This window comes from Chionomys nivalis, chromosome 2 (assembly GCF_950005125.1).
Source record: "Chionomys nivalis chromosome 2, mChiNiv1.1, whole genome shotgun sequence".
Classification (NCBI taxonomy): domain Eukaryota; kingdom Metazoa; phylum Chordata; class Mammalia; order Rodentia; family Cricetidae; genus Chionomys; species Chionomys nivalis.
The window spans coordinates 115,971,820-115,997,967 of NC_080087.1; the positions used below are offsets into that span (position 1 = coordinate 115,971,820).

Here is a 26,148-nt window from a genome sequence, read left to right on the forward strand (position 1 = left end):
ACACACATATACAAAAATTAAGCAAATTTTTCTTAAAATTAAAAGACTGGTACATAAAAACAAAGCATGCGTATTTATGAAATAATATGATGTTATATGTAAATGTTATGTAACTTTCAGAGCTGAGTCAGCATCTGTTGCCTTAAAGTCTTGTCTGTGCTTTGTGAAAACACTGAAAATTCTTTCCCTGGCTTCTGGAAATTGCAGTACATAGATAGAGTTATGAACGGTCACCCTCCTGTGTCAAGACATGCAAAAAGGATTTACATCTAACCAACTGCAATTGAGTTCCCACCGATCACCTTCCCCTTTCCTTCTCTCTTCCCAACCTCAGCTCTCAACCTCCCCGAGATCGGCTTTGATGGAGAAACCTTCAGTTGTCCTGTGTGCACACTGCGAGCCTCCCACTCCTGCCTTTGTCCCCGTCTCGCTTGCCTTGTCCTCGGCTGCCAGTCTGTGCGTGGGCACATCCCTGAACAAATAAAGTGAAAGGGCTGAGAGAAATCAGGAGCAGGGAAATCTAGAAGCGATAAGGGTCCCAGACTTGCCTCTGCCGTACCTCTGACTTTTCCTGCCTCGAACCTCTTAATAGGCTCCTTGTCTAAAAGGTTTCATTTTAAGCAAAGCTGTCAAAGATTCAGACAAGGAACAGAGAGACCCACAGAAACCCCAGTCAAAGAGCCTGAATTCCTGGAGTTGTGTTTTTTTTCCACCCTACTCCCTTACTTTTCCTGCTCCCGTGTCTACAATGGACTATGCCCTGCTTCCATCAAACTCTACAGAAGCCATGCTCTCGCGTTCCTATAGGCAGAACTGTGTAATGTCTGTCTGTCTGTCTTAGCCTTGCTTACAAAGAGAGCCTCACAGGCCATTATTCCCCAACAGTCAATAAATTCATGGTGCCTCAAGTTTTTTCCACAAGTGTAAGAAGACATGATCTATTTGTAATTCTGTAGACAGCTAAATAATTCTCAATATCATGTCATTTTAGAGTTGAAGGGCTATTAAGGTCTAGTTTGACATAGTGAAATCTCTATTGCAAATCCACGGTTATTACAATAAGCTACATGGTAAGTAGGTGCTTGGAAAATATTTTATGTCCATAAGTAGTACAAATCAACAGTGAGGAAGATAACACAGTCAGTAGAGTGTCTGCCCCACAAGTAGTGGGGCTTGACTTCATGTCTTCAGTAACTATACAAAATTCTAGGCCTAGTGGGGTGCATCCATAATCATAAAACTGGGTAATGCCAGGCAAAAAGAAACCAGAAGATCCTTGAAGTTCACTAACATAGTAGTGTTGCCTAATCAGTGAGCTCCAGGTTCAGTGGCCCCTGCCTCAAAAGAAAAGGTGGAGAATGGTGGCATCTAAATACACACATCTGGCCTTCATATGCTCGTGCACACATGTGCATATATGCACACAACACACAAATATAAATAGTATAAAAATCAATCTGAAACATTTATCTGATTATTTTTTGTTAATAAAAATTTGGGAATCAGGTATCTGGGAAAGAACCTGAATGATGGGGAAGCAGTCAAGAAACAACCAGTGACCTCCTCTCTCTCTCCTTCCTCAATCCAAAAGGCCAAGAATCTTTCTAAACCCCTCCCTACTACTTCCTCTGTCTCTTTATGTGTCCTTGGTCCTCCAAAACTTTTACGACTATTTTTGGTCAACTGGTGGCTAGATCCGCCCTCTGATTCAAAGTAAACTTTATTGTCAGTCTTGGGAGAGTCGGAGTTCAAACAAAATATCCCACAACATCAATCATCACATAATTCACAAGCTTCATTTTCAACATAATTCTCAGTGATCCTTTATTAACATTCTGTAAAACTTTGAATAATCATAGCAAAGTTTTGAAATAAAGCTGAAAAGCCAGCTCCTGCCTGAAGCAACTAGGGCAATAACAGTAAAGGAGCAGAAGAAAAGGTAGTTCAGTTACTAAAACAGAGTGAGAGAAACAGGCTAAAATCATGACAGGACTGGACACAAATAAAAATATCCTTCATGACCCGATCCGTCAGATGAAGGGTGAGAAGACAAGGAAAGGACAAGAACAATGCTTCTCCTGGAGAGCCACACATTGGCTCGGATTCGATGGTGATTCCGATGGTGATGTGAACCAGAATAGCTGTGTTAAACAGTTCCTCCTCCAGGAGTCTGGAGAGAGTTCCACAACACTGGAGGAAGTCTGCTGATTAGGAAGGACTGGACTCCCATCTACCTTGAAGTGGCTAACGTGGCAATCTCTGCACTCGCCTGCGATCATGAGAACATTTTGCCAGCACAGCTGTCTTTTAATGGCACGTTTTATAACTGTCTTTTTGGTTTGTTTCAGGCTTGTAAATTCTACAGTTCCCAGTGGTATGTGGTAAACTACAAATACGAACAGTATTCGGGAGACATTCGACAGCTACCCCGGTAAGAATGCGTCATCTGTTTATTATAAAGACTACGTGGGCTTCTTTGCATATGTTTAAAAGTCACCTCTTTGCAAGCTCCAATACTGTTTATGAACACAAGATGTGTTTATTTTGTGTCGAGGTACACTTTGCGAAATTTATGCATCAAAAGATACAGAACATTTTTGATCAACAACATAATAGCTATGTTGTTATAATAAGAGTTTGGAAGGAGACTCAGGCTTCTCTAAATTGCTGCTAGCTGCAGTTTGAGCATTTGCTCATCCTTGAATCATCCATCCATGAGCTGTTGTTTAAGCAGTGGCACCGGGAAAGGCCAACATGGTACAGAGAATTTCTCACCAGATTCCAAACAGCATTTTGATTGACAGCCTGCTTTACATTACATTAACTGAGAGATTTCAAAAAGCATGCAAATGAATTCTACAGAAGGGCATAGATCTAAAAGCAGAGCAAAACAGAAACTCGGTGAGTAACTTCCCCCTGACGTTTGGGACCTTAAAGCCTTCAGGAAGGTCACTTTGTTCTGCTCTCCCCAAGTGTCACTCCACAGAAACCCACCTGCTCACTGAACCACAGGAAGTATTTATTTGTTGAGTCCCCTACTGAATAAAGTCCTTCAAAGGGCAGGGAATTGCCTGCTGAATCCCTTCAGGATAATTCCTGGCACATAATATTGTGGAAATTTTTATTTTTGAACATTCCCAAACGGGGATGAAGATACTGAAAATTTAAGAAAGAAAGATGCTTTCAACAAGTACCTCACAACTCATTGGTTCAAAAAAAAAAAAAAAAACATGATACAAAGATTCAAATACTTCAAAAAAAAATATCAAAAGTTCAGTGTATCCTTACACTCGCCTTAAGTGATGCACACCGAACCAAATTTTATTTTTTCATGGCACAAAATTCAGCTCTACTCAGTCATATTTTATGTCCCTAGGAAGATCTTTTCAAACTAGGATACTTACAAGTGCTATCTCACTTCCTGAAGACAGACTCTAAACGGGAATTGTGAATGGCTCTCAGAAGGTGACATTGAACTGTATCTTATGGGACTGTAGCCACCAGTGCTGCAATCTCAGGAAAAAGGGTTCTGGGAGTGAGGTGGAGTGGAAGGGGGACAAGATCAAAGGCCCTGAGACCAAAATTGGTCTCATCACTTGAGCAGACTGAGAGTCTGGGAGGCTAGAGGGTGAGGATAGCAACAAGAATCCAAGAGCCTTGGGAACCCTAGAGAGAAGCGTTGATTTTATTCTCAGTGTGAGAGAAATCTTGAGGAATGGCCACAAGGGTGTAATGTCTTTTAGAAATCATTTGGCCTACATTTGGAGGAGTGGCATAGAAGAGAAAGGAGAGGAGGAAGTTTTCTTTTTCAGTGGTTGTCTCATTGTGAGGAGCAAGCCAAAGGTTCTCCAAAACAGGAAGTCTTTTTTTTTTTTTTTTTTACAAAGAAAGCCCTGTGCCTTAACTCCTACAGATTTCTAAACATTTTGAAAAACCTCGGGACTCCTTAATGATAATCTCTTGGAACTTCTTCTTGGGAAGGTCCTGTCACACCTTGGGGTGTCTCAAGTGATGATGGCATTCAAGATGTCTGGGTGTTAGTCACATGCGTCCTGTAGATGCAATTAACAATCAGATTGTTTTTTAATATCTATGCTCCTCTTTCTAAAAACAGATCTGAGAATAGTCACAACTTGGAAGTTCTCTCAGTGCTTGAGAAACAGGACCTAGGCAGTCACATTCCAACTCTCATTGTTTTTGCATGTTGTCTGTGTGGTGCGCATGCATGTTTGGTGTGCATTCTAGTGCACCTGGAGCTGGTGTTGGGAGTGGCCCTTGCTTTTCTTTATTCATAGCAAGGTATCTCAGTTGATCTAGAGTTTGCCAATGGGGCCAGTCCCCAATGTCTGAGTTCTGAAGTTGGGGGTGGGCTACCATGTCCATCCAGCACTTCCAAGAATGCTGGGGATCCAAAATCTAATCCTTATGCTTGTGTAGTAATTGCTTTGCCTGGTGATTGATCTCCCTTGACCCCTACCCTTTGAGTGAAAATGTTTCTACTCTCTTAGATATGTAGAGAACTTCAAGTCACTTTAATTGCCAAATACTGTTATTGTAAACATGAAGCCATAAAAGAAGTAAATATAGTATTTTAGGTTCATGGAGTTTTTCCTTTATTAAAGGATACAGAAAGCATGTCCACTAAGAAGAGATTCTGGGCGTAGTTACTGAGTTAGATTTTTTATATTTTGCATAAACATGTCTCCAATATGGTAAGAAAACATAACTGAAAAGTTGTTAATAATTTCATGCACGTTATCTAAAAATGTGGAAGAAGATATTTATAATAGGAAAGTTTGCCACATAAAATACATTCTATCATAAGTTCTAAAGTAGATTCCCCTAGTATATGTCCCAGAATAATAAATACTTCAGCATTGCATAATAGAATTATTTCTTAATGATTGTACAAAGCTAAGAACTGCCCCCTAAAGACTGTGCATATTTAGGTCAGTAGTGAAAGTAGATTAATTCAGTTAGGCCTCGTGAGGCTGTTGAAAGTAAATCATGTCCATACCTCCTGGATTAGAAGAACCTTCCTATGTCTGCTACCAATTTAAGCTGATCATTTTTTTTTACAAGTTGCTAACACTGCAGAATAGAAGTGTGAAAGATGACATTATTGAACAAGTAAAAGAAAAAAGTGAAATATATTCTTTAAATTTGAAGACAATGCATTCAAAAAAGCAAACTAGAGAGCACCATTATTTTTCCTAGAATGTAAAACATCAGCCTTCACATAGTCAACATTGAACTTGGAGTTCCTGGGAGATGCAAATGGCATGAAAATTTATGATGGTGCTGATTTAATTGGAGCATTGATAAAATGCAGAAGTGCACAACATGAAACAAAAGGAAAAAGTTTTACCACCATTGATCTGAGAAAGAATATTTGCCAAGGATATATTTTTTGGCTGAATATCAAATCAAGTTTGACCAGCTCACCTGGGCTAACCAAAGACAAAAATGATTTCTGTTTAAAGAAAGGAAGCTGAGCAGGGTAGTATATACCAAACATTCAAGTGGTAGAGGCAGGAGGATTAGGATCTCAAAATAACTGTTGTCTACATAGTGTGTTCAAGGCCAGGGTACTACAAGTCTGTCTCAAATATAACAGAAAAAAACTTACATAGTTAAATATTTGTTCATTTTCTACAGTGTGTTAGAATATGTCAGCTGCGGTGCATACATTTTCTCATGTTAACTACACGGAATGGGAACTGTTGTTGGATTTTACATGAGAAATGTGAGCACTAAGTTCACAAATAATGATTGAAGGGCACTCAAGCATCGCCATGATTAAGAGGAAGTGAAAAGTAAGATTCCCCCGCAAATCATTGCTCACACTGGGTTCAAACTCAAGATATGAAGTCCCTGGCCAGTCTTTTATCTTGAGATTTCAAAGGTCCTTAAAGACTGCCCCACGTTCTTTCAAGTTGAATTTGTGAAGGCAATAAAAAAAGAGATACAATCTTTTTTCGTTTTCCTTTATTAATTAAATATTTTTATTTATTTTATACGCTGACTGCAGGTTCCCCTCCCTCCTCTCCTCCTGTTCCCTCCCCCTGCCTCTCCTCTACCCCCATCCACTCATTCTTTCTTTCTGTTCAGAAAGGAGCAGGGTTCCCATGGGTGTCAGCAAAGCATGGCATATCAAGTTGAGGTAGGACTATTAAGGCTGGGTGAAACAACCCAGTATGGAGAACAGGTTCCCAAAAGCCAGCTCAAGTGTTAGGGACAGTCCCTTACCCCACTACTAGGTGTTCCACAACTAGACCAAGCTACACAACAGTCACACATAGAGAGCAGGCTTAGGTCCGTCCCGTGCAGGCTCCCTAGCTGTCAGTCTAGAGTCTGTGCATTCCCATGAGCCTGGGTTAGTTGTTTCTATGAGTTCCCTTGTGATGCCCTTGACCCCCCGACTCGTACGATTCATTTAGCAGAATAATAGTAGTAGATAATCCTCTAAGGCCTAAGACAGATGTAGTCACATGTTATTGGCCCCAACAATGGTGTCCAATATGGGCTTCGTCATTAGGAACAGGCCTTAAATTCAATAAAAAAAAAAATAGTGCTGATTACTCCCATAACAATCATGTCACTGCTGCACCAACAAGCATGTCTTGTAAGACTTGCCCAGACTGTTCCCACTGTTCTTGGTATACTCTAGAACTTGATGGTAAGGTTTATTGCTGAAGATGTTAATTATTAGAGTCATAAAACAGAGAAACAAGTTGATTCTGATATAGAAGCTTCATTCTTGCTCGTTGGCATTCATAATGTTGGACGGTACTACGCATGCTGCCAAAGGAGAAAATCATAAATCTGGCCAAACTATGAATAAGTGACTCATAGTAATGACTGGTCTGACACTGTATTCCAGTGGTCCATAGTGACAAGAGTGGTATGGGATTAATAACGCCCTTTCTGGCTGTATTTCAGGGATTTTTTTATGTGCTATAATAGGAGATAGCATTATAACTTCCGATCATGTATAAAGTGTTGTTTTGAATTATGGAGGCGTTGTAGAAAAGTCAAATCTAGCTGATTAAGAAATGGATCACTTCACAGCATCATCGTTTTTGTGGTGATAGCTCTTAACATAATTCCCTCTACAATTTACAAAACTATGTGTACAATTTACAAAAATATGTGTACGATCAGTTAGCATGGAACTTTTCTCCACTTTCCCTTCAGAGCCATATTATCAATTTTAAAATCACATAATGCCCATATTTCAGATAAAACATTTCAAGTGACTGCCCTGAAACGTGCCATTTGAAATTGTTCCTGAAACTCAGGTAACATGAGAGGGAGAAGGAAAAGATTGTGTCGATCTTGTCAATCAAATAAAATGTGAAAAAGGTTGCTTCTTGTTCACAGAGTATTACGTGCTATTATGGAGAAAAGTAATGGGGTAAGAAAGCTTTCCCCGTGGTCCTAAGTTAATACTGTGAAGACTACTTGCTATGCTTTCTCAGAAAGGTGACCATGACCAAATGGAGCAGAACAAGTTAACACATTGTGACAATGAGCATAGGTTAATTGGAGCATCTCTGAAGCTCTACCAAGAAAAAGATTTCTTTTCAAGAAAAAAAAATTTAATGGCTATATTCTTCCTAATATGCTTTCTGTGATGATTTGAAATCATCTTTCCTGATAAAATTATTTTACAGATATGTCCTCCAACCCCATCTCTCTGGTGTGTTTATATAAGTGGGTCTTATGGTCTACAAATTTATCTCTGTAAAACAGCAAGATTATACAAGTCTGGAGTCCCAGTATTGTGTGCCAAATTCTGATTATATACACATGTGATTAGACAAAGAACAATATCCCATGCATATTTAACCCTGAATGCAAAACTTCTGTCTGTGTTTTTAAACATCTTCAGTAAACCATGGGTGGGGAATGTCGTATCATTATGTTATTGTTCCTGATAAGAAATAACCTGGATATATGCAACTATGTAAGTCATACATATCTGTTAATAGCTATGTTTTGAATACCTACTATGTGCCAGACTTGAAGAGGAGATAATAATCTCCTGTGTGTGTCTGTGTATATATATGTGTGTGTGTCTGTATGGTGTGTGTCTGTGTATATATATGTGTGTGTGTGTCTGTGTGGTGTGTGCCAGCAGGTACCTTCTTTTCTGTATGAGCATGTAGACTCTGTGAGGTCAATATCGAGTGTATTACTCTATCATTTTCAGCCTAATTGTTTGAGAGAGGCTCACTCAATTATCTGTAGCTCACCATTTCAGCTACAGTGACTGGTGGTCAACTCCTAGGAACTTCCTATCTCCTGCCTCACCCCTACCACTACAGGGATTCCAGTCACACAGAGACGCATCAGTGCAGGTGATTGGACACGGGGCCTCATACTTGCCCAGCAAGCACTCTCCCACTGGACCATCACCTAGCCCAAGGGGTTAGTCTTGAAATAGCACTTTCTACAACTCTTCCAACTGTCGAGAAAGACAAATACTGATTAGTAGGTCTTGGGATTTTACCAAGATTACAAACAAAGAAAAATAGAGAAGAAAATTGGAGTGAAAACAACAGGAGACTCCTCATTGCATCCTTAGCACTGACTCTCAAGTCCTGTGTTCATCACAGTGCCTCTCAGGACCCAGGGACGGAAACGTCTAGGGACAGGCAATGGTGATGGATGCAAACATTTCCTAGTTGCTGGCAATCTGTTAAGAAATGGACAATGCTTAACAATGAACAGGATTTTCTTCTGTGCTGTAACTTCCCATGGTGCACTGGGAAGTAGGCACTGGGATGTCCTTTAGAGGGATGATGAAAGAACTCTTTACATCCATGAGGGAGCATCCTCTGGGAAGGCATAGAAGGAACTTAAGTATAGAAGCCCTTAGCCTTCTCTGTTTCTCTCCAGAGCACTGTCAGCTCAGGAACGGGTTTGATGAAATCAGCTAATTCTCCTCTAGTCTTCTTTTCTCACAGTCAGATTCAGATTCTACAGACTGTGCTTTTTTTTTTTTTTTTTTTTTTTTTTTTTGGTTTTTCGAGACAGGGTTTCTCTGTGGCTTTGGAGCCTGTCCTGGAACTAGCTCTGTAGACCAGGCTGGTCTCGAACTCACAGAGATCCACCTGCCTCTGCCTCCTGAGTGCTGGGATTAAAGGCGTGCGCCACCATTGCCCGGCCAGACTGTGCCATCTTAAAACAGTGCGTGAAATGTCTGCATGTGAAACTTTATGCCTTACAAGGTGGCAAAGGGCTGACTTTTGAGGAAAGTGTAAACTGGAAGTGGAGAGTCTGGCTTCTTCCAGCCGTTCATTATGAGACAGACCTGCGCCAAGGGAAGCTTACTTCAGACTTATTTTACTCTGTACATATAAAGCTACGTGTGCCCGCTTGCGCCGCTAGGATGCCCCATCACGCCACAGCTGAAACTGCAGCTTCTGTGATGCCAAAGGGTGCACACCACATGTGCAGGCAACACTGCTCCATTTGGGTGGTCTTCTGAAGAGCTACCACAGGGGCATGACACAACCTGAGGGCCAAAACACAGGCTGCCTCTCAGGAATCAAGTCCTTTTGAGCCTGAGGCTGCTCAGACAACCATCATGTAGCTTTGGCCTTGTCACATTCAGGTGACCCAGAAAAGCTCACAAGGGTGGCTTTGTTTAATATTCTTCTTCAGAGTGCAGGAGAAGACAAAACTCTAAGATTCCCATTCACCCTCTTTGCTGTCCTTCAATACAAAAAGATATGTCTAAATTTGTGTCAATAATGACTCCACGATTTAAAATATGTACTTAGTAGAGATAGGATACAGTGATATAAAGGAAAAGTTAACTCTTCTCAGAGAAAAAGAACCCCCCAGATTTTTAAGGTTGCAAAGCATAAAAAATTGAAACAATGTTAACAGAGCCATTGTGATCTTAGGAACAGCAAAAAATAAAAGCAAGATGTCAAATAACAAGCCTGACTTCTTTTTTTTTTTCTTTTTGAAATATCAGAGCAGAACACAAGCCAGAGAAACTTCCTTCACATTCCTTTGAGGTTGACCATGAAGACGCTGATAAGGATGAAGTAAGTGATGGTTTTGAGTGACAAGTTTAAAACTTGGGGGGCCATTAGTTCCTGCCTGTACTGGCTTCTTCGCCATCTGTTTTCAGCGAGCAGGAGGGGCTGGCTGTGTTGGGGCTTTTAGGCAAAATGAATCATGTTTGTTTTGACACTGAGCAGGATGACTGCTCAAGAGGGAGAAGGAGTCTCATTTTTAAGTGCAGTGTCTAAGATCTGGGCTCCACGAGGCTGACTGCAATGCTAATGATGGCTTTCTTTGTAGGATACCACATCCCACTCATCTTCCAAGGGCGGTGGGGGAGCCGGGGGCACTGGCGTGTTCAAGTCTGGCTGGCTGTACAAGGGGAATTTTAACAGCACTGTCAACAACACTGTCACTGTCCGGGTAAGAACACATCCAGGCTGATCCCTGCTCTGTCCCCCTTCCTCACATTCCTTCTTGGGTCACAGCATGGAGAGGGGCCAATTGCATAGTGTTTACGCTTTCTATAATATTTCGTTTATCCAGAAGTCAGTCTCTGCTCTAGAGCACTGCCCTGCTAAAGAACCCTGTGTCATTCCCATGAGTAGCAGAATAATGAAATTCAAACTCCCTCCTTCCATCTTTTATTTAGTCATTCAAAAAGCGCTACTTCCAGCTGACTCAGCTGCCAGATAACTCCTACATCATGAACTTTTACAAAGATGAAAAGATATCCAAAGAACCCAAAGGCTGCATCTTTTTGGATTCCTGCACAGGTGTGATACAGGTCAGTGAAATCCTTCTTCCCCGTGGTGGCTTTACTTTTGTTGCGTGACTCATGCAACAAATACGTAGAATATATCTGTATATGTCAAGAATGTTCTAGATTCTGGGAACTTGTTGATAACACACAGTCTAGATCCATACGTCCACAAAACTTACTTTCAATAGAAAAAGCAAACAAAAAAAAAAACAGGAAATAAACAAGGAAACAGTGGAATCAGTTGGCAATTTTCTTCAGTAAGAAAATGAGAGATAAATAGGTGGAAGAAACATGTGTCGTGATATTGAAAAGGAATATTGATATTTTAAAAGAGGCATTTTGGAAAGAAACAAAAGTAATTAAAAAGAAATAAACAGAACGGAGACTAGAAGATCCATGGAATGAAGACTGGGGAGGAACAGCAAACACTAAGCCCTGAAGTATAAGCTAGTCTGAGCTGTCTCAAGGAAAAGAAGAAAATGACCCTTATCCAGTCTACAGCCTAGAAAATGATGGAATTAATGAAATTCATGGGGAAGACACATCAGTCACATGGCTTAAAATATATATTTCATAAATGCTCTTTCCTGTCTAACCACGTAATCAATTCAGTGTATAAACACAACCCCTTTCTTTGAAGTGGAGATTTTCTTTAAAGACTAGGATTCCTTGAACTGCCTGGAGTTTACAGACAGGGGCTGTTGTGGAAGTTCTTGATCTTCAAATTATTTTACTTAGTATTGCACTGGCCATGAACTAGTATATCAAGTGGAAGGAGAAAAATTCCATGGATGTCTCCCATTCCATGGACATTGGGTGACCTTTCTTTTCTTCACTCATATGAATCTATCTTTATTCATTTTTACTTAAAAGTTGAAGCCATCAAGTACTGTAGCAATCACCCCTCTTTTTCACAATAAGACTCTGGACCCTAGAGAGACAGTCTCTGTAATAACGACACCCCAGACACTCACAGAGCTCGTAATTTCATAGCTGAGTTTACATCCGGAGCTATTATGCAGGGCCCTTAGATTCATAGATGCAAAATAGAGTTGCCTACCATCTCTCAGTCCTAAACTATTTCTGGGCACTTCATCTGTTAAAATCTGGAACTCTTCCAGGAAGTAATAAGGCTGAACTTTCGTAATTAATTAAGTGTTGCTGAGTACCCTGCTAGCAGGGAAAGCTAACTGCATTTCAATGCAGATGTCAGCTTTCCATATGGAAAGGGTAATGAGGATCTTAATGGAAATGGGGGTGGCCGTCTATTGTTGGTCGCTAGGCAGAATCTCTGGCCTTAAAGTCCGTAGCGAGTCTTTAACAATACTTTGGAGATCAGTGATTACATTTTATATTTACACTGAGCTGAATTTGTAATTTTTTTCTTTTTTGTTTTCTTTGGTGAGTCATTCCAGAAAGTCCTGTCACAGTCTTTTTTATACATTAAGCTTGCGGGGGTGTAGTTTATGTTCAATGCCGCTCTACCAGATTGAGTTCTCATTAGTCTCCCCTAGGCCCCTGTCTTCACTGTCTCTGACTTAGATTCTGTTTCAGTCTCTTTTACAGCATTGTCTTAGGAAGAACCTGACAGGGACACCAGACACTTAGGGTTCCTTCAGATCCCAGTTTCCTGTTGACCTCCTGAGCCCTCTGAGTGAGTCACTCAACCTCTGACCTTGGGTTTCTCATCCACAAAACTGAAGTAGATGTGTGGACTTAGGAAGGATCTAGGTGATAGTGCGTCCTCGCCCTGCTTCCCTGATTACCCAGTAATAGTTTACAACTTTGAAAAATAGTCTATTGAAAAATGTCCAAGTAAACTATGATTTGACTTCGTTAAGCTGATCTTTAACTATGTCAATCAACCCATATCTTTATTCACTAACTCATTCATTCATTCCTTATTCAGTGCTTATATTATGCTTGAAACTGTGTTGAAGCATGGGAAACTCATTTCCCTGTTAAAGTCAGAGACAGACATCAGACCAACATCTCACTGTGACATCAGAGCTATGTGCTCACTGTGACATCAGAGCTCCATGCTCACTGACATCAGAGCTCCACGCTCACTGTGACATCAGAGCTCCATGCTCACTGTTATGTAAGACCTACATGTTCACTGTTACATCAGAGAATGATCATTGTTACATCAGAGCATGCTCACTATGACATCAGAACAACAGACTCACTGTTACTCAATATTCCAAAGGTAAAATGGAGATGTGAATGGCAGTAGGTGGAAGGTTCTAAGGAATGCAGAAAAGTGATAACTCTCTTAGCTCCAAACATCTCAAAACTGATCTGTCTGTCTCCCTATAAGATCTTCTGGGTTGACAGAACAGAGAACAGACAGAGAATCTGAATCTTAGCATTGCTCAAGATGGATTTTAAACGTGTGTCTTTAAAGAATTCATTGACTCTTTAAATAACCATGATTTTTTTCAAGCCCTCTCCCATTATCTTCTTTGTTTACAATAGCAGGGGCCTCCAGTTAATTAAGGTCTTTCTCTTTGGGGGTTCATGCACGTCAGGGACACTAGTCCTAGCTCTTACATCATGGCTCTTTCTCACTTACATCTTTTTATACCTGGCAAGGAGATTGCAAGAGAAAGCCTGTGAATTTTACACCATCAGTCTAGTAAGATCTCCAGCACATTCTGTGCCTGAAGGTGAATCACACATATACAAAGGCACAGAACAAAGGAATAACTCGCATGAGTCAGATCTGTTTTGCCAGCGATCCTTGCCAGTTTTTCTTGAATTAAAAAAGAAAAGAACAAAATCTTTGTCTCAGTAAGAGCTACCTAACTTCTGGGATTCTTTGAAAGTTTAAGTTTATAAAAACCTTTCAGTGAACACAGCATTTTAGTTTGCCTCAATTGGACTCAATCTATACCATTATTTTCTTCCCAAGAATAATTATTAGAATTAAGAGAAACACATTACAAGGGTGACCTCAAACAGAGGGAAATGTCAATTATTTTTCAGAAATATTAACTGATGTTTGTGAATAGCAGGTTCTTCATAACAAAACAAACAAAAAACCCAACCACGCTTCTTTTTTTTTCTTTCTCTTTTTTTTAAAGACTATTAACAAACAACATTAAATCTATAATATAGGCCAATCTGGTGCAGATCCTACCACTTTCACTGACTCAGATTTATGCTGGGACTAAGGAATATTTATGTCTAGGTTACCCAATCTTTGTCCTTCAGGATTTTTGTCCAGTCATTATCCATCTATCCATCCATTCATCCCTCTAGCCAGCCAAAATCATATCAAAAATGAACACAAATATAACAAAAAACTATATATCTCCAAGACATTTCAGGTCTTGTTACTATGGAAGAAAATAAATGGCCCAAGAATCCCATTTGTTTGAGTTTTCTTCTCGACAGTGCTAACAGTTGAAAACCTATCACAGCAGCCCAAGTTGGTGGTGGGGCGACACCTGCCAGTACGTAGATATGGAATCTTTAGCTAAACACGCTAATTTTTAAAGACTAGAAATTAAAATATTTATATATTAGACAACTCAGTGGGGCTGAGTGTGAGGTGCAGGGGTACCTTAAACAGGAGAAAAATGCAGCATGCATGCCCATCTAAAAGTAGTCATATGGGAAGAGTATAATTTTGAAAATAAATGGATCTAGAGGCCAAATATGGCCCACGCACTTCCCAATAACAAATTCTGGCTCTGAATATTTTTATTTTCTATTATAGTAACAGCCATAAAAGTATTTATAGCTTTATACATTTAATATATTATTTGAGATAGTTGTTGGAATATACATTATTACTGCCTTATTTATCAAAATAAAACCAAGAGTCAATGTGGCTTTCCCAAATCACAGAACTAATAAGTGATGAAATTAGATATGAGGTAGAGGAATATCCAAGGTTATGTGAAGATGTCCGTCCATAGAAATGCTATGTGTACAACACAAAAATGAGCATCCCCATTTATACACATCATCCCATATAAGCTTTGTGATCGAAAAAACACACAATATATGCTCATGAACAGTTTCCGGCAATGAGATTTAGGGTTCATCTCAGTAAGTATATTCATACTTAGAAAGTTTCTAAGTACACAGGTCATTGGAAAAGGTAGATATAGAAAGAAGTGTGACTTCTGTCTTAAAAGAGCTTCCAGTCCTTGTGGGGAATACACAGAGAAGGAAGGGGAATATGCAGATAAGACATGAGTAACAAGCTCAAACACTGTCTTCACAATGCATGCAGCAATGAAATTGCATTTATCAGTGCACAATGCTTCATTATAATATAAATGATATTGTATTATTTCACATTATATTCTATTCACACATATTTCTGCCTATTTGTTTATTAATACACAATAAAAGATAAGTTTAGGAGTCTGGGGAGATAACTCAGCCAGTGATTGCCGAAAAAATTTGAAGTCCTGGGTTAAGATTTCCAGAAACCCATTTAAAGTTGGAAGGAGCAGCATGCATCTGTAATCCTCAGTCTGCAAGGTGCAGAGAGGCAGATCCTTGGAGCTCATTGTCCAGCCATCCTAGCTGAGAGGATGGTTTCCAAATCCAATTAGAGACCCTAAGTCAAAAAAGAAAGTGGAGAACAATTGAAGACACCGACATTTTCCTCTGGCCCCTACACACATGCACATGCGTGCACATGCACTCTCTCTCACACACAAGCATGTACATAACATACACAAACACACACAGAAGTAAAGTAGGGAGGGAAGGAAGGGAAGGAGAGGGAGAAAAGAAAGAAGGTAGGAAATGTAGAACGCAAGTTAAGTGAGAGAAAGCACTTTGCCTGATATTTGCTAATGTTGTGTGGTTGACACAAAGGAAGTACTTGATAACTTTTTGTTGACTGAATTAAGATAAAAGATGAGGTGGATAGGAGTCACCAGTATCGTGAGCCTGAATGAGATGTCATGTGTTTGATCATTGTTTTTTGCTCCCTTTAAAACTCTATAAACAATTCTAGTGGCATAGCAGGCATAATGGAGCGATTGGTTTGGGAAGTCTCCTCTTTGTCCTCAAGTCCTTCGTTGACATTCGTACTTTGTTTACAGTCTGAGTAATTGGGATGTTTTAATGTGCTCTGATTTGCTATCACCATTCACCAAGCACTTTGTAGAGCCATAGACCATGCTGCATTCTCTGTTGTTTATGAAGGCATGCGCTCTGGACTGGGCAAAGCCGTACATCAATGACAAAGTAAAAGGAAGGAAATTGAGAGAGTATAAAAATTGTCATTACCTCTTGGTTACTATTTCAATGACAATAATTTCATGTCGGGGTTATTCAAGTATCTTACTGACTTCCCATGTTTGTTTTTCCCTATCTGTGGTTCTCTTTGGCGGTACAGAGAGTGAGATCAGAAAGCATTCCCAGCATAGGCATCTTTCCAGCTTTGCCACCCTACCCTCCCTGTTAACTGTTATACACTGCAGATAGCTCTGTCCCTCGGAAGCACAAACACAATGTCCATTTTATTTATAAATGTCCTGTTTGGAGACACAAGAGCTTGTTATACTTTGCTGAAATTTTTTTAAAGATACATATTTTTAGTAATGCTTTTGAATTATTAAAACATTGACGACCATGCTTAACTCATGCGAAATACAGAATGCAGTTTAGAAACCCAAACTTTACTTCTAACACTGGGTTTCAAAGCAAATTGAGGTTGGACCCACTTTTTATTCTTACCCCAAAGAAGCTTTTGCTGAGTTTTTACTGCCAGTCCATGTTATTTCCAGCCTTGGGTTAGTTGATAGATTCTGCATGAACTTCCAAACAACACTAAGATTTGTTTGCATTGTGCTATATTCAAATCTTGACAACATCCAAACAGAATGTATGCCCCACACTCTGGACATCCCTAGCTATTTCCTGAGTGTCCGGTTCTATTTCTCTTGTCACGTGAAAAAGCAAAACCTTAACAGGAAACATGCTTTCTAGCCCCATTGTCTTTGCCTGTAGAGCCTCTGTTTTGTGAGAGTCTCTGGCAGTGTTATGCCTTCTGCATCACAGTTTACCCAAAGGGCACCATGGGGTTGGAAGGAGGGAGTCTGCCCACCCCTCCCACATAGAGCATCTAGGGCTTTGCGTTCTTAAGCTCCTTAGATGTTTACTACTTTAAATACCAAGTCTGAGACTGTTGCCTGTCTGTTTTTCTTCCCATCTTATTTTAATTGCTATCAAAATGCAAATCTTAATAATTATTTTGTCCAAACAATTCTAGTCTGTGTCCTTACAGAATGTAGTATCTCTTTTAAAAACATTTATGTGAGATTTCAGTAGGCTTAGTTTCCAATTTTATATTTCTATGGCTAGGTGTTTAACATTTATCACTCCCATTCTGCAAGCCCAGAGACGACATAGAGCTTTGCCCAGTACAGAATGCCAACATAGCAGACCCCTACCTTGTGGCAGTAAACCATCACTGCACTAAATGACAAAGGTAAAATGTTGGCTTCTGCACGTTGGACGTGTGAATTGTTCGAGAGCCAGACCTGTGCGTGAGTCATTGCAAAACCAACATAGCCCTAGAGTATTATCCAGAGGGAGAAGCAATGAGATCCGTGGGAGACTTGACAGAAAGGCCTTTGCTCAGGCTAAGAACCACAGTAAACCTCATTGCTAGCTCTTCCTTCTCCTTCATGTCATGACTGTGCATCAGATCAAGGCATTTGTGTTGCCTCACTGTGTAATCTCTTGTACTTAGAAACGGTGTGACTCTGTATCATGAATGCCTTGACAGCGCTCACCCAGCCCAGCTCTAGGTGACAGCGGGGTCACGAATATGGAAGTGGAGCAGGATCCTTTTCTCTATGTCTTTTTGCTGTGACTAGAAACCTATGCCATTACTTGGTGCAGGTTTCCATTCTGGTTTTACATTTCTCATCTGTAGCTAGAATATATAAAACTCACAACTGTTTGTGTGTGTGCCCCCTCTCTCGTTTCCCCCTCCTTTTACAGATTTCAAGTTATATACCACTTTTTGGGGAAGGACTCTCTTGATCACCCAACATAAAGAATTCATTCAGCAATTTGCCCATATCTTAACCCTATTCATCACAAAATGTTCTACTTTTCAGCTATTTGATTGATAGATTGATAGATATTGATAGATTGGTCACTCCTTCAAATCACATATTCATTCACAATTTCCCAACTAAAATACCAGTTTTAAAAGTTAGCTTATTCTGTTTTTTTTTTTTTGTAAAATATGAGTGCTTTGACTCTTTGTGAACTGTTATAAAATCCAATGTTCAGCAAAACTATCCAAACCCTCATAAAATCCAAATAAGGTTAAAGGATGCCTATGATGACATGAATTTAAAATAGAATGAAATATGTACTTGCAATTTATTTTACATACTCCAGAAACCAAGAACCTTTGTTGCCCTGTCTAGGCCGGGAATTTGAATAATGTTTTCCGTGGAAATTTGAAGAAGGAATACAAACCATGTCAGCCCATGAGAAGCAATGTCTGCTCACTGTGTCTGAAGAATATGTGGGCAGGGCTCCTTTCTTTTTTTTTCTATTTATTTTATTTATTTATTAAAGATTTCTGCCTTCTCCCCGCCACCACCTCCCATTTCCCTCCCCTTCCCCCATCAAGTCCCCCTCCCTCATCATCCCTAAGAGTAATCCAGGTTCCCTGCCCTGTGGGAAGTCCAAGGACCACCCACCTCCATCCAGGTCTAGTAAGGTGAGCATCCAAACTGCCTAGGCTCCCACAAAGCCAGTACGTGCAGTAGGATCAAAAACCTATTGCCATTGTTCTTGAGTTCTCAGTAGTCCTCATTGTCCATTATGTTCAGCAAGTCCGGTTTTATCCCATGCTTTTTCAGACCCAGGCCAGCTGGCCTTGGTGAGTTCCTGATAGAATATCCCCATTGTCTCAGTGTGTGGGTGGACCCCTCGCCGTCCTGAGTTCCTTGCTCGTGCTCTGTCTCCTGCTCTTGATTTGGACCTTGAGATTTCAGTCCGGTGCTCCAATATGGGTCTTTGTCTCTGTCTTCTTTCATCGCCTAAATGTTTTTCTTTGGGTTCACCTTCTTAATTAGCTTCTCTAGGATCACGCATAATAGGCTCAACGTCCCCTATTCATGGCTAGAAACCAAATATGAGTGAGTATATCCCATGTTCCTCTTTTTGGGTCTGGCTCACATCACTCAGGATAGTGTTTTCTATTTCCGTCCATTTGCCTGCAAAATTCAGGAAGTCATTGTTTTTTACTGCTGAGTAGTACTCTAATATGTATATATTCCATACTTTCTTCATCCATTCTTCCATTGAAGGGCATCTAGGTTGTTTCCAGGTTCTGGCTATTACAACAATGCTGCTATGAACATAGTTGAGCATATACTTTTGTTGTATGATAGGGCATTTCTTGGGTATATTCCCAAGAGTGGTATTGCTGGGTCCAGGGGTAGGTGGATCCCGAAATTCCTGAGAAACCACCACACTGTTTTCCAAAGTGTGCACAAGTTTGCATTCCCACCAGCAATGGATGAGTGTACCCCTTTCTCCACAACCTCTCCAGCAAAGGCTATCATTGGTGTTTTTTATTTTAGCCATTCTGACAGGTGTAAGATGGTATCTTAAAGTTGTCTTGATTTGCATGTCCCTGATCGCTAGGGAAGTTGAGCATGACCTTAAATGTCTTTTGGCCATTCGAACTTCTTCTGTTGAGAATTCTCTGTTCAGCTCAGTGCCCCATTTTTTAATTGGGTGGATTAGCCCTTTACAGTCTACTTTCTTGAGTTCTCTATAAATTTTGGAGATCAGACCTTTGTCTGTTGCGGGGTTGGTGAAGATCTTCTCCCAGTCAGTGGGTTGCCTTTTTGTCTTAGTGACAGTGTTCTTTGCTTTACAGAAGCTTCTCAGTCTCAGGAGGTCCCATTTATTCAATGATGCCCTTAATGTCTGTGCTGCTGGGGTTGTACGTAGGAAGTGGTCTCCTGTGCCCATGTGTTGTAGAGTACTTCCCACTTTCTCTTCTATCAGATTCAGTGTGTTCGGACTGATATTGAGCTCTTTAATCCATTTGGACTTGAGTTTTGAGCATGGTGATAGATATGGATCTATTTTCATTCTTCTACAGGCTGACATCCAGTTTTGCCAGCACCATTTGTTAAAGATGCTCTCTTTTTTCCATTGTATACTTTTAGCTCCTTTATCAAAAATCAGGTGTTCATAGGTTTGTGGGTTAAAGCTAGGGTCTTCTATTCGATTCCATTGGTCGACTTCTCTGTTTCTATGCCAATACCAAGCTGTTTTCAATACTGTAGCTCTGTAATAGAGTTTGAAGTCAGGGATGGTAATGCCTCCAGACAATCCTTTATTGTATAAGATTGTTTTGGCTATCCTGGGTTTTTGTTTTTCCATATAAAGTTGATTATTGTCTTTTCCAGATCTGTGAAGAATTTTGATGGGATTTTGATGGGGATTGTGTTGAATATATAGATTGCTTTTGGTAGAATTGCCATTTTTACTATGTTGATCCTCCCAATCCAAGAGCAAGGGAGATCCTTCCATTTTCTGGTGTCCTCATCGATTTCTTTCTTCAAAGACTTAAAGTTCTTGTCAAACAGATCTTTCACTTCCTTGGTTAGAGTTACCCCAAGATATTTTATGCTATTTGTGGCTATCGTGAAAGGTGATGCTTCTCTGATTTCCCTCTCTGCTTCCTTATCCTTTGTGTATAGAAAGGCAACTGATTTTTTGGACTTGATCTTGTATCCTGCCACATTCCCAAAGGTGTTTATCAGCTGTAGGAGTTCTTTGGTAGAGTTTTTTGGGTCGCTTATGTATACTATCATATCATCTGCAAATAACGAAAGCTTAACTTCTTCCGTTCCAATACGAATCCCCTTGATCGCCTTATGTTGTCTTATTGCTATTGCTAGAACTTCAAGCACTATATTGAAGAGGTATGGAGAGAGTGGACATCCTTGTCGTATTCCTGATTTTAGTGGAATGGCTTTGAGTTTTTCTCCATTTAATTTAATGTTGGCTGTCAGTTTGCTGTAAATAGCTTTTATAATATTTAGGTATGACCCTTTTATCCCTAATCTCTCCAAGACCTTCATCATAAAGGGGTGTTGAATTTTGTCGAATGCTTTTTCAGCATCTAATGAAATGATCATATGGTTTTTTTCTTTCAGTTTATTTATATGGTGGATTACATTGATAGATTTGCGTATGTTGAACCAGCCCTGCATCTCTGAGAGGGGGCTCCTTTCAGTAGGAATGCTGTTACAGGGTCAGTTCAGGGAATCTTAGCAAGGCCTCCTTGGTTGGTCACAAAATACAGTGTCGAGATATGAAATTGAAGAAGAATGTGGATGTTGTTTTGCATGTTGTTGTCCGTGGATGATATTGGAACCTTTACACTCTGTGAAATTGAAAAGAATTTAAGGCAGAGCCAAGGGCTTTGCTTGGAGAAATGGCACTCGGAGGAAAGAGCCATCAGTAAGTACAGAAATGTGCAGAGACTGGTAGATGGAAAGAAAACCAGGTGGAGTGCGGGTTCAGGATATCAGGGCTTTTAATAAAGTAATGGCTAATATGTTAACTACGCTAAAGGATCAAGGAAGATTCAAAGAAATAAATGTCCCTAGGTACTCAAGCAACATGCACGAAGCTTGTTATTACTTTGGGAGGTGATGTATCTAGAGAGTTATGGGGTCAGAAGACTTAGTTATTAGCATGAGTGGTTAAATTTAGGTTTCAAAATGAAAACAGGGCCTCAAAACCTTTATCTGAAGATGGCTGCAGTATAGTCACATGTAGGTATAAAGATGAGCATTTTAAGCCAAAATGGCAACTGTTGCATGACTGATAAAAGCCCACAGAAAGATATTGGAGTTCAAGCCAAAGATCAGAAAAGCAAAGTAGCCAAACAACTAGAGAGTTCTTATCTCCACTAAGGCTCAGACAAACAAAAGGGCGATCCTGTCCTCAGACTGACCATAGACTGCAATGCTCCCCCACCAGACCTCAGACTGCAGACTAACACTCTGGTCTCCTGTCTTCTCCTGTCTTATATTCCTCTCTGGTGCTGGGATTAAAGGCATGCACCACCACTGTCTGGCCTCTATGGCTAACTAGTTTGACTGCTAGGATTCAAGGTGTGTGCCACCACTTCCTGGCCTGGATGGCTGACTAGTGTGGCTACCTTTGCACTCTGATCTTCAGGCAAGCTTTATTTGTTAGATCACATACAAACTATCACTATAGCCATCCAATCAATTAAAAGATGTATAAAGTAGTTTCAGTACAACATTTCTGAAAAAAACCAAACGACTAGACTCATCTAAAGCACTGTTGTGTTCTCTAAGATTTTTTTTTTTGTCACCCACCTGGATGGAAAGGCTTTGGAATCCCAAGACCACATCAGCGTCTCTCTGCCTCATGGTTTATTGTTTTGTTCTTTCTTTTGAAACCACAGAATAACAGGCTAAGGAAATACGCCTTTGAGTTGAAAATGAACGACCTGACCTACTTTGTACTGGCAGCTGAAACGGAGTCCGATATGGACGAGTGGATCCACACCCTCAACCGCATCCTACAGATCAGTCCAGAGGGACCACTCCAGGGGAGGAAGAGCGCGGAGCTTGCCGAGCTGGGGCTGGGTAAGAGCGCAAGAGATCATCTCCCTGCTCTGGACAAGTGTTGAGTTGCGTGCTTAGTTCACTGTGGCTGTGTGTAGTAGCTGTCTGTCAGACTGGGCTCATCCGCCCTTGAGCTACATACTCTACAAGAGTCTCCTCAGATCTTTACTTTTGCCAAATCATCACAGCTACCACATATTGGGGCAATCCTGAGTTGACTGGAAGGCTATCACCCAACAGACAATGTTGGGACTCATGACCCAATAGCACCAAAATTATATACATTTCTGATGAGAAGATCTTATAGAAGGTACATTTTTGATTTGGGCATTATATTGCATTTAATAAGTATGATATAGTATCTATAAGAAGGAACATGTTTTACTTTATCTTAGTTACAAGACATCTGGTGTTCCTGCTGTTTTGACAGTCGTGAGACCTTGAGATTGTGGTGTATCAGATATATGAAAGTTCCAATGTCATATGTCATGGTGTTTTCTTAAGACAAAAATAAAAACTGGAAGATTAGTTCAGTCACAAAAGTCCTTGCCATATAAATGTGTTGGTGTGAGTTCAGATATCAGCACCCATATAAAAGCTGAATGCAGCTATGTGCACCTATAAACCACATGCTAGGGAGGGAGAGACAGGGGCATGCCTGGAGCTAGCTGGACAGCCTGTCTTTCCATATCTGTGAACTCTGCGTTCAGTGAGAGAACCTGTCTCATAAAATAAGGTGGGCGGTCACCAACAGATAGTTCTAGTCACAGACGGCCCTGGTAAAACTGAATGGGTCACAAAACAATACCTCATGAATCTGTGGAAGAGACTGTGTAAAGGGGAGTGACAGCAGTGGGGCACAAGATAAGAGAGAGGGAGGGAGGATAATCAGAACACATTACATGCATGTCTAAATTAGAAAATAAAAGATAGATCAATAAAAAATTATATAGAAGGCCACTGAGGAAAACAACAGATATTGACCTCTGGCCTATACATAAACACATGTGCAGGCACACACAAACTTATACACACATGAACACGTGTGCAGGCACACACAAACATATACACACATGTGCAGGGACACACAAACACATAAACACATGAACACATGTGCAGGCACGCACAAACATATACACACATATTCACTCAAAGAATTTTTTCCTTTTTCCAATCATCCCCTCATAATATTATAATCATTATAAACAAAGAAAGTAAGCAAGAAAAGGGTGAGAGTGTAACCATCAAGTCTTATCTTATAGATGGGAGGTTCTCTACCACTGATTCAGTACTCCCCAAGGAAAACCTTAAGACAGTGGTGAATTAGAAACCAGAGCACACCCATTAAGTTCTACTTGCATGAATGTCCTGCCCCCAAAGTGAAAAAGTCACAGATAATGAGGAAGATGGCTTGCTGGTTTTCATGCAACTGCCATAGGCTATAGCAAGTGTTTTTATGGTTACTTACTTACTTATTAATTGTCAAATAGGACATTCATGCTTTCAGTGTTCTGCAGAGTTTAAGTGGTGGAAGCCAAACAATGAGCTCTAAATGGATGACCTAAGAATGAAAATTAAGAAAATATATATCTGAGAAAATTTTGTTGTGCATTATTTAAGGAAGCCAAGGCAACCTATATATCCTGTTAGCACTGTAAGTATCCAAAGTTCTTGGTGATACAGGATGATAGCAAGGCATCATAGCAAGGGTTATGGAATGCTGAAGTGATTGTCAGGAAGTTTTATTTTCAGCCCCTGATTGTATTGTAGACAGGACAAAAGGAAAGCTTGTATTCATCAGGAGTCCTCTAAGCTCTTGAATTGAGTTTGATATTTGTATAGATGCAGAAAACCGTGGCTCATATTATTAAATAATCTGTGTTGGTCTGTCTTTTCAAGATCCTTTGGATAATTCTGTGACTTGTGAATGTACGCTGGAGGAAACAGATTCTTCAGAGAACAGCCTACATCCTGACTTTGCAAAAGTAATGAAGTTGACTCTGTATTTGCACAAATATTTTTTTCATGGAAAAAATGCTGATGCTTTCCCTTAACATTTAAACTAAAAGGCCAATCTAGAATTTTTTATCAATCTTAGAGCTTTACTTGACCTGACACAACCTTTGAAAATAAGAACCTGTTCTTATAAGATTTTCTTGGTGTTGATGGATGACTTAACAGTAATAAAACTACGGGATTGTTTCTTGGTCTCTGTAGTTGTGTCTGGGGCTACATGGGGAAGTTTAGATGCCAGGGACTAACGTGGGTATCTCCTCAGTACCTCACAGAAACAGAAGACACTGTCAAAACAACGAGAAACATGGACAGACTTAATCTGTTCTCCCTGGATCCAGATATAGATGTAAGTCGGGATTCTGAGCAAAGATGAACTTGACCCCTATAACTATCTATTTTAATTTAAAATTTCTCTTTTCATGATGAGTGTTGGCTAACTAAGACTTCCAAACACTTTTTTTTAGACCCTGAAGCTTCAGAAAAGGGACTTTTTTGAACATGAATGTGTGATCAAACCCTTTGAAGAGAAAGCTGCCAAAAGAATCATGATCATCTGTAGAGCTCTCAACTTAAATCTTCAGGGATGTGTTACAGAAAATGAAAACGATCCCATAACCAATGTAAGCTTCTCTCTCATTCTATCATACAACCAGTGAGTTCATATCGTTCCTTTCTAGCCCAGCCTTTGCTGCTCCTGCCAATCTCAGGATTTAGCGTCTATTTGCCAGTGCGTCTCATATTGCAAAGGTACCCATGTTCTGAAGGCGATTTCTTCATATATGGCTATAAAAGTTTCCTTTTAACTTAGATATTGAAGAAGCAACAAAGGGACGGTGTTCTGGAGTCCTTTGTACAAAGCCAGTGCAGTGGTTTCCTCCAGGATTGTCTGTATATGTCTGGTGACAGTAAAGATAGAATTATTGATTGTAGTGTTGAGGGTAGGACTCAGGGCCTTATAAGCGCTAGGTAAGTGCTTTCCCAGTGAACCATATCAATAGCCTTTGGTTTTATGAGACAAGGTATTACTGAGAAGCTCTAGCTAGTGTGGAACCCGTGATCATCCTGACTCAACTTCTCCGGGTGCTTGGGATGCCTGGTGCACACCACCATGCCTGACTCCAGACGGCTCTTAACCTAATATTTGTGTTCTGCTGTCACTTGAAGGAAAGTCAGCTCACAAATCCACTCTAGGGTTTCACTGTGTTCCTGCTTAACATAAGACTAAATGATAAACCAAGAAAAGAAATATTAGATAAACATTAAGTAAAGGACTGGATGTTCTACGCAATGGCGGGTATCACAAGAGCACTTCACGGCATTCACAAACACCTAATACACAGGACACCAAACCCACACAAAATTTCATTCATACTAAAAGAACTCCCTTGAGAATCTTTTTAGTAGGAACATAATAGTGGACCATTTTAGACTGATTGCAAATGCGTGCAAGAACATTAGATGTGGAACTGCAGAGTGGAGAAGTCATCCCCCAATCCCCGCCACTGGCACAAGGCGCACTCAATGATCTGAGGTGTTTTCCCTCAGTCCCTGACAGTGATTCTTTTCTGGCTCCTATTCAGCCTCAGTTGCCATATTCCACCCAGAAAAGAAACTTTTCATGTTCATGATACACAAGCTGCATGTGCTTTTGAAGGCAGGCGTGGCAGTGTTCACTTGCTTGGTTCTACCCAGTCCTACACCTGCTTCCCTGAGGGAGTT

The 26,148-nt window shown here is 40.3% G+C and overlaps 1 protein-coding gene across 10 annotated transcripts in view; it reads left to right on the top strand.

Moving 5' to 3' along the window:
- The window catches only part of Dock10 (dedicator of cytokinesis 10), a 255,903-nt gene that overhangs the window by 137,805 nt on the left and 91,950 nt on the right, over positions 1-26,148 (top strand). For all 10 annotated transcript variants that reach the window (XM_057761402.1, XM_057761403.1, XM_057761404.1 and 7 more), the window contains exons 4-11: positions 2,349-2,431; positions 9,992-10,064; positions 10,324-10,446; positions 10,676-10,810; positions 22,251-22,434; positions 24,313-24,398; positions 24,692-24,775; positions 24,894-25,049. In XM_057761402.1, coding sequence (XP_057617385.1) covers positions 2,349-2,431; positions 9,992-10,064; positions 10,324-10,446; positions 10,676-10,810; positions 22,251-22,434; positions 24,313-24,398; positions 24,692-24,775; positions 24,894-25,049 — 924 coding nt within the window. The remainder of the gene's footprint in view (positions 1-2,348; positions 2,432-9,991; positions 10,065-10,323; positions 10,447-10,675; positions 10,811-22,250; positions 22,435-24,312; positions 24,399-24,691; positions 24,776-24,893; positions 25,050-26,148) is intronic.